Genomic DNA, 9170 nt, shown 5'->3' on the forward strand with positions numbered 1-9170 from the left:
TGGGGCCAATTACTCTACCCTACCCCCTTGCAGTAGAAGAATAGGTATACCTTCTCTCCCTTAGTGTTAAAAAACAGAGGCGAAAATAAGAGAGAAGAGTTTCATTGCAGATACATTTCCATCCTTAAATCATGGCCTCTGCCAATCATCCCGTAGTGTCCATGTATAAATGACAACTTGAGATGATTGATTTTCTACTTGTAAGTATTGCATTTTTAAGTTTTTGTGTTTGATGATAATTTATAATGGCAGGAGCTGTCTTTTTGGTTAATGTCTGGATATGTACCAAAGGTCTATAAGAGAGAAATTAAATGAACTCTGATGTTTAGTAGATCCAAGTTTGGAACCACATCCAAACAACCTCCCAAGAGACAATGGTGTCCCCATTATCACTGACAACAGCAATTCTCCAAGAAACAAAGCTGAAACTGAAAGGAAGCTGCCATTGTGACACTGGGTTGAAGGCAGACCAGGAAATAGGGATGTGACAAATGCTGCATTTTAGGGTTTATTTGACATCCAGGCCAGAGGATAGAGTTTCGTGAAAGTAGTATTACAAAAGGTTAGACTTGGAGAAATGCGTGACTTCATCCTGAAAGAAATCCAGGGTAAAAAGAATGATGGCGTTTGATCATTGCTCCTCTAATCTCTCACAAGTGTCCCATGAAATAGGTCATTGGATACATGGCCTTCATGTAGTCCAATCTTGAGTATTCTACATTAGCCAGAGAGATTCATGATGATCAGCCAAAGAGAGTCTAGAAGATTGGACCAAACTCTAAGGGTGCCATAACTTTCTTTGATGGGATGAATTGTGACCATCAGTTGTCAGTAACACTTGCCCTCTCCCTATCTGACTGTCAGCATACAAGGCAAGGGGAAGAACAAATTGGTATGGGTTTGAGATTTTCACAGGTGCTTTATTATTGGTGTTCTGTCATTTTTCTGTGCTTTGTAAACACTTGCTGTGGCATTATTATTCCCAGTTAGATAGAGTTAGAAGGGACCTCAAAGAGCCAAACACTTATTCACCAATATTTATTCTGTTGTTATTCAGGTCCAGAAATGAGTAGAAGTCATCATGGTTGGATGACTGAGTTCTAGAGCTGTTCTTAGGTTCTTAGGGGTTACCTCACCCATCCATTGTCCTACATCTAATCAGGACTATTCATCATTCTAGACATATACATATTATCCCAATTCATAGCATCACTAGGGAAGGATATAGGGAAGGATACAGGGAAGGATAACAAAGGATATTTGTTAATCAATATCTACTATTTACTAGGTGAAAAAATTACTGTTGTGTTCAGTCGTTTCAGTTGTGTCCAACTTTTAGTGACCCACTTTGGGGATTTCTTAGCAAAGATACTTCTGGGGTTTGCCATTTCCTTCTGCAAATCATTTTACAGATGAGGAAACTGAAGCAAACAGTGACTTGCCTAGGGTCACAGAGCTTGTAGGTGTTTCAGGCCAGTTTTGAATTCAGGAAGATGAGTCTTCCTGACACCTCACCTGGCATTCTATCCACTGCACCATCTCACTGTCCTTTCACAAGTGCAACTTATGTAAAATCTATAGGCATTGCCTGTATCTCTGACCATTGTACTAAGATTGCACAATGTCTATTTCTATTTTGTTTAAATTATTGGCTATCTCTGTTCTTTTCATCTGAATGCTTTCCTTGATGGTTTGACTTTTAAAACTTGAATGATAGAAAGGAGAATCTCAGGAAATACGCAAATAATATGTATAAATATTAAATACAACTTTTAATTTCCCCCATTAAGTATAGCCTACACTTTTTCCTTCTCTCTTCCCCATATATACCACCACTCCACCAACCTCTATAGCTATGAAAAGAAGTGAAGTCATGTAAGGACAGGCTGAAGAGAATATGGTCTACTTACTCTGATGTCATCTGAGTAACCAGCTGAAGAGAGGTGAACCCAGCAGTTAGGAAACTGTCCCTGTATTGGACCATTTTAATAGCATTGAGCCAATCATCCACTGAGGTAAAGGCAGTGAAATCGGGGATGGAACGATCTAACAGGGGCTGAGAAGGCCTGCAATGACAGAAATATACCAGAGTTAATTTGCTGAGCTACAAACTTGGAAGAATCAATCAATATTTTAAGCTAGAAACAAATTGAACAGCTCCAGAAATGGGTAGAAGTCATAATGGTTGGATGACTAAGTTTTAGAGCTGGTGTGATTCTTTAGGGGTTATCTCACCCATTCCCCTGCATCTCCTCAAGATTACAGTTAATTCTAGACAGACTCATATTATCCCAATTCATACCATCTCTAGGAAAGAATATTTGTCTGCTCCATTGTTAATCAGTATCCATATCTTCCACCATCAAGAAAATGGTTTGAGGCAGTTACGTAGTTCAGGAGATAGAGAGTCAGGGTTAGAGATGGGAAGTACTAGGTTTAAACTTGTCCTCAGACACATCCTAAATGTGTGTCCCTGGACAAGTCATTTAACCCCAATTACCTAGCCCTCATCATTCTTCTGCCTTGCAACCAATACTTGGTATTTATTCTAAGAAAGGAGGTGAGGATTTAAAAAAAGAAAGAAAGAAAGAAAGAAAGAAAGAAAGAAAGAAAGAAAGAAAATGGATGTTTATTTTTAAATTTTCTTTTGGTTTTCTTCTTAACATTTTTCTTTTTTGTTCTGGGTCTTTTCATTTAGAAATTACTCTGGCTCTGTTATCTGTGAAGTGGAAAGGACACAGAAGCAGGACCCCAGATTCAAATTCCTGCTCAGTTTTTTTGCATACTTTCTAGCATACTTTAGCAGTATAGGAACTTGGGAATGTCACTAACTTCTGATTTCAATTTCTTTATCTATAAAATTGGATTCTTCTTTCCTAGCAAGATTTTTGTAAAGATAAACTGAGATATCATTAATGATTCATCTTCCAACAGGGCATATCAAGATGTACTTAATATTTGTCTTTCTTTAATCTTGATCATGATCTAGGGGTGAAAGAGTTCTTGGCAAACTGGGGCATCACATTGCATATTCTGGAAGTTCTTACCAAGTTGGAGAGGTTTCAGATATAGGACTAGTGATGAACCATCAGTTTTTTGCTTAGCTAAGTTCTCAAGGCATCATCACCAGAGACCTGGCAACCATGTAATAGTTTTGTGTTTTGTTTTTTGGGGGGGAAGAGAGGCAGGATTTACAGGATTATAGGATCATAGCTCTGGATTTAGAGGGACTTCAGAGGCCATCTAGAACAAACAATTTTACAGAAAATGAAGAGAAAAAGGAATATTAAACAACTTGCCTAAGGTTATCCAAGTATAAGCATCAGAGGTAGAATTTGAAAGGAGGTCCTCTGACTCCAGAGGTTTGGGGGAGCTCATATTTTGCATTGGTATATTATAGTATCACTATATCAATATGCTACTATTTAATTGATAAATAAGCGATGAAAGACCAATTCCTAATTTAAATTGCGCATATTTGCTCATGATACATTTCTTATTTTTTTTCTCCAAGTGACCAGGGTTGGCTGTCATTTGCCAATTCTTATAGCCCCAATCTGAGGGCTGCTAGGAGGCACAGTAGATAAAGTGTCAAGTCTGAAACCAGGAAAATGAGTCTTCCTGAGTTCAAATCCAGCCTCAGACACTTATTCACTGAATCCAGCTACCTATATATTGTCAAACTCAGCCTGTTTATTGGTAGCTGAATGGTGTAAAGGAAAGAGTGCCCCATCTGGAGTCAGAAAGACATAAGTTCAAATTTGGCCTCAGATAGTTGCTAGCTATTTGACCCTGGACAAGTCATTTAACCTTGTTTACCTCAGTTTCCTCATCTGTAAAATGAGCTGGAGAAGGAAATGCCCAATCACTTCAGTATCTTTGCCAAAAAACTCCAAATGGGATCATGAAAAGTTGAACACGATGGAAATGACTGAACAACAAAAATAGCCCTAATCTACAGATCCCTCTGTTCTTTAGAAGCCTTTTATTTACCCTCTCAGGGGTAATTTAATGGAAGAGCTATAGAAATAGACTATACTATGTGAAGAGAAAGAATGGCATTTTGCTAGACAGACTTAAATAGTGGCAAAAATGAAGCCTAAATGAGAATTTAAAACAAAGTAGAGATCTAGGAGAATCTCCCAATACCTTTTAATGAATCATTTTAGAAGTGGTGTATATTTTATTCAAAAGAGAGACAGGAGAGAAACAAATAATAAATTCCATTATGTAGACCTCAGAGTTGTGAATTGCTTTCATATACCCTCATTTCTGTCTCTGTGAGAACAAGTATTGTAATTTCCATTTTACAGATAGAGAGACTGAGACACAGAGAAGTGAATCGATTCCCTCAAAATCATAGAACAAGTAACTGGTGGGACCAGTATGCTGATCTGGGTCTTTTGACTTTAAGACTGGGTTGTTTTTTTTGTTTTGTTTTCATGAGACCTAAAAGTTGATTGACAAAGTAAATATTCTTCCATTTGTTATATTCTCTAGTGAAACTAATGATCCAATTGAGCAAATAATAGACAAGAGAATTGGGGGACTGAAAGATGAAGTGACTTGCCTAGAGTCACACAGCCAGGACATGTCAGAGTTGGGACAGGTACCCGAGTCTTCCTGACCTCAAGAATAACTCTGTAGACACTCTAACATGCTGCTCCTTTTCTTGCCTGTTATTGCTCTCTATCCCCTTTTTTTTTTTAAACCCTTACTTTCTGTCTAAGAAAGAAGGGCAAGGGCTAGGGAAATGGGGTTAAGTGATTGCTCCAGATCACATAGCCAGAAAGTATTTGAGGCCACATTTGAACCCAGAACCTCCTGACTCCTGAACCACCTAGCTGCCCTTATTGCTCTCTTAATAGACCCTCCCAAGGACCTTTTTGTCAGTGATGCCCTGACACTCACACAGCGGTGATGGTTGCCACAGTTTTGAGACTTGCTGGGTTCCGGATCATTTTATCCAGAGTGTTGACAATCTCTGTAAAGCGTGGTCGGGTATTGCGGTCCTTCTGCCAACAATCTAACATAAGCTGGTGCAGAGCAGCAGGGCAGTCCATGGGTGGGGGAAGTCGGTAGTCCTGTTCAATGGCATTGATGACCTGAAGAGGGAGATAGGGGAGAAGACTTTAGAGTGGCTGTTGACACCACGTACATGAAGTTCATCCTCACATATGTTCAAGAGAGTATCAAATTAAATCAGCTCAACAAATATTTATTAAGGGCCATGTTAGATGCCCCATAATTCTAATTATAATATATATTATTCATATAATATTTTAAGAGTCATGAAACTCTTTCCAAATATTACCTAATTTTTTAAAATTATTTTATTTTTTAGAAAAATTTTCCATGGTTACATGATTCATGTTTTTACTCAAATATTACCTAATTTAATCCCTAGAACAGTCCTGGAAGATAGCTATTATAATTATCCCTGTTTTCCAGATGAGGAAACTGAGGTTGAGAGAAGTTAAGAGATTTGTTTGCACAGGGTCACGCAACTTGTATCTGAAGTGAAATTTTAACTCAGATCCTCCTAATTCCAAGACAAGGGTCTCTCATTTGCTGTTCCACCCAACTGCCTCAAGATATAATGGAACAGGGGGCAGCTGGGTAGCTCAGTGGATTGAGAGTCAGACCTAGAGACGGGAGGTCCTAGGTTCAAATCTGGGCTCAGACACTTCCCAGCTGTGTGACCCTGAGCAAGTCACTTGACCTCCATTGCCCGCCCTTGCCACTCTTCCACCTAGGAGCCAATACAAAGAAGTTAAGGGTTAAAAAAAAGATTTAATGGAACAGGGGCAGCTACATGGCTCAGTGGATAGAGAGCTACTCCTGGAGATGGGGAAAGGGGTCATGGATTCAAACCTTGCCTCAAACCCTTCCTTGCTGTATGTCCCTAAGAAAGTCAGTTAACCTCAATTTCTTAGCCCTTATTGCTCTTCTGTCTTGGAACAAATATTAATATTAATTTTAAGACACAAGGTAAGGGTTCAAAAACAACAACAAAGATATAGTAGTACTAAATATTGAGGATATAAAGACAAAAAATCAAAAGCCTGTATCCTCAATAAACTTATACGTTCTTTGTTATAAACTATGATTAAATTATACCTTCATATTAACTATTTGAAGAAATGAGGTGATAGGTCAGAGTAGCATAGCTCATTAGATTAATATACTTTTATTAAAAGCATTTCTTATCAGTGTAATAATGACCTCATTCTTTCACAACTGCATATGAACATAAAGACAAAACAATTCACATTGGTGTTATGTTTTCTTTTGATCTTCCCAGAATTCCTGTAAGAGAAAAGTATGTTTATGCCCATTTCACAGATGACCAGACTGAATGAAGTACAATGACTTCTGGCTTGTCTAGAGTCATGGATATTGTAAGTGAGGGAGGTACAATGTAAATAGGGCATAATGAAAATTAGTCAGTGGGATTCCCAGAATCTGAATCCTATCTCTTCTGTTCATTTTGTGCAGTTTTCACAGCAATCTATGTTTGGAGGGAAATTCAGAAGCTTTGTAGACATCAAACATCAAAATGAAAACTAAAAGTTTCAGTTAATTTAGATGAGCAATGGAGCATCTTAATGATCCCCTTGAGCCAACTCATCAATTCCAGTTTCTTTTTTAAATAGCACCAGGCAGGCAACCAAATGGAGTGAACTTGTCACACAGCCCAGCTGATTCCTGGTCCATTAAGACAGTTGATCCAATCCGAATGAATTTTCTCTCAGGCTCCCATGTATGCTCCTTAATTGGCCATGGCTTCTTCTACTTGACAGACTGACAGATATTCTTTAGACTCAGCTTCTCCTTCTTGAAGTTGGCATTCTATTCTTCTTTGTCTGCTTTTTCCTTAAAGGACTGAAACTTTTCTTATTTGGGTCCTTGGTCCAATATCCTGGTTTTGTCTTCATAAAGGAGCCATTTACCTTGGGATGTGCTGGAACCAGCTCTAGCCAGTTTTAGGCTTGAGAGAGAAAGTTGTAAAATTTTCAGTGTGAACATTTACACCTCAAGAATCAGCAGTTGCTACAAATGAGGGCTTGATTTATTATCATATTGATTGTTTATGCTTAAGAAAGTATTAATAATATTTCAGACTAAACTGAAAAGTGCATATATTCTTTTCTCCCCTCCCAATTGATGGTTAAACATTTCCCTAAACACCCCTGTGTTGCTCTATAAACATTGCTTAAGCTCGGCAAGAGCCCAATAGCAGGTTTAGGTCATAGAGTCCTCACCAGACTAGTGATTATTAGCTTGCAGGCTATTAGTTATAATATTTACTCAGACAGCTAGATGGCTCAGGAGATGGAGAGTCAGGCCTGGAGATGGGAGGTCCTGGATTCAAATACAGCCTAAATTGCTTGCTATCTTTGTGACTCTGGGTAAGCCACGTAATCCCAAATACTGAGCTCTTACTGTTCTTCTGTCTTGGGACTAATAACGACTTTTCATTCTAAAATGGAAGACAAGGGTTTAAAAAAAACCAAACAATATAATGCTATCAATTTATATAGTTCTTTTAGATATGCAAAATACTTTGCTATTTTTTCTGAGCCTCGAAACACCTTGCATTCACTTTACCTCTCTGAAAAGGCAAAGCAAAATGTCTCAGAGCTGTTAGCTTCTTAGTGGTGGATACAGGGAGTTGCTCAGCTTCTTTCAGAGATTCCTGGAATATGAATGCCTTAGGAGGAGCTCAGAATTCTTTTGGTGACATTATTGCTACTTTCACCATTGCAATTTAGTTGTTGGGTTATTATTATTAGAGATAAGGTTCCTGGAGGATTTAAGATTCTTTCATTTGAAAAAAAAAGTTTGCTAATTAACACTGCAAAATATTTTCACAATGTAGACCTTCAATGGCTACAGCTAAGGTGTCAGAAAGGAACACCTAAGAATGGGAAGCCATAGATTTTATTCAATCACTGCATCAACAGGTATTCACTAAGTGACTTCTATGTTACAGGCACTATTCTAGGTCAGAAATAAAACAACAAAAATAAAAGAATTCCTGCTCTCAGGGAGCCTACAGTCTGTTCCCTATACCTCTTTCCCTAGCCTTGTGACCCGGTGCAAATCATTTGGTGTCTTGGAGCCACAGTTTCTATATCTCAAAGGGTTTGGATGACCTAAAAGTGTTCTTGTAATATTCTATCTTTGCTAATGAACTCTTCCATCTTTCAAACAGGATTCTGATGCTTCAGGAATTTTTTTAAGCTTTCACAAGTCACCATAAATGCTTAGAAAGTTTTCACTGAAGATGACTGATTCCCTGGCATCAAAGAGTTTTGAAGGTTTAGGAAAGCTATTCCCTCAGTGCAAGGGCCTAATCCTAATACCAATACAAGCACCAATCCTAAAGATTAGCATGAAGACCGACTGCCAAGGTCACCTGCAATTCGAAGACAGCTTCTTTCAAAGACAAATAATGTTCTCAGCATTTCAGTTTGTCTTCAAACTTTATAATTCTTAGACACAAAGCCATGTATTGCTGAAAGTCCCAGGGAAGCTCCCAGATGAATATGTTACTACTCTCTAAGAAAGGTGGGACTGTTGATTATATTCAATTCAACCACTACTTATTGGCATCTTTATGTGTAATAACTTGGAAGATACCACAGTAAATAAAACCTTGTTTCTGCTCTAAATGAATGGTTTAGTTTTTATGGCATAGTAGAGAAAATAATGTAAGATAAGATAGATACACAAGTGAATCATTGAATACGGTAGAAAGTGTAACAAGGGAGAAAGAAAATGCAAGGTTTGTCCAGAGAAGAGAGAAATTGCTTCCAGATATTCCCTAAAAGAACTGATCAGACTGGCGCATACATGGGGCTTCTAGTGCAATCAGCATTTTGCTGGTCTTCTCATCTGTTTTCATGCTGACAAGTGCAAAACTTCCACCTGTGACCAGCAGAATTTCCTGGGACTGTGTGACATCATGAAAATATAGCTTGAGGAAAAAAGGAAGGGAGGAAAGAAAGAAAGAAGGAAGGAAACAAGGAAACAAGGAAACAAGGAAGGAAGGAAGGAAGGAAGGAAGGAAGGAAGGAAGGAAGGAAGGAAGGAAGAAAGGAAGTAAGGAAGGAAGGAAGGAAGGAAGGAAGGAAGGAAGGAAGGAAGGAAGGAAAGCAGGAAGG

The 9170-nt window shown here is 38.4% G+C and overlaps 1 protein-coding gene across 1 annotated transcript in view; it reads right to left on the bottom strand.

Annotated features, from left to right (window-relative positions):
- EPHB1 (EPH receptor B1) overlaps nt 1–9170 on the bottom strand; it is a 494682-nt gene that overhangs the window by 3267 nt on the left and 482245 nt on the right. The window contains exons 14-15 of the mRNA XM_044669152.1: nt 4912–5105; nt 1911–2066 (exon numbers count right to left, since the gene is read on the bottom strand). Coding sequence (XP_044525087.1) covers nt 1911–2066; nt 4912–5105 — 350 coding nt within the window. The remainder of the gene's footprint in view (nt 1–1910; nt 2067–4911; nt 5106–9170) is intronic.

The sequence above is a fragment of the Gracilinanus agilis genome, chromosome 3, assembly GCF_016433145.1.
Source record: "Gracilinanus agilis isolate LMUSP501 chromosome 3, AgileGrace, whole genome shotgun sequence".
In the NCBI taxonomy this organism is placed as follows: domain Eukaryota; kingdom Metazoa; phylum Chordata; class Mammalia; order Didelphimorphia; family Didelphidae; genus Gracilinanus; species Gracilinanus agilis.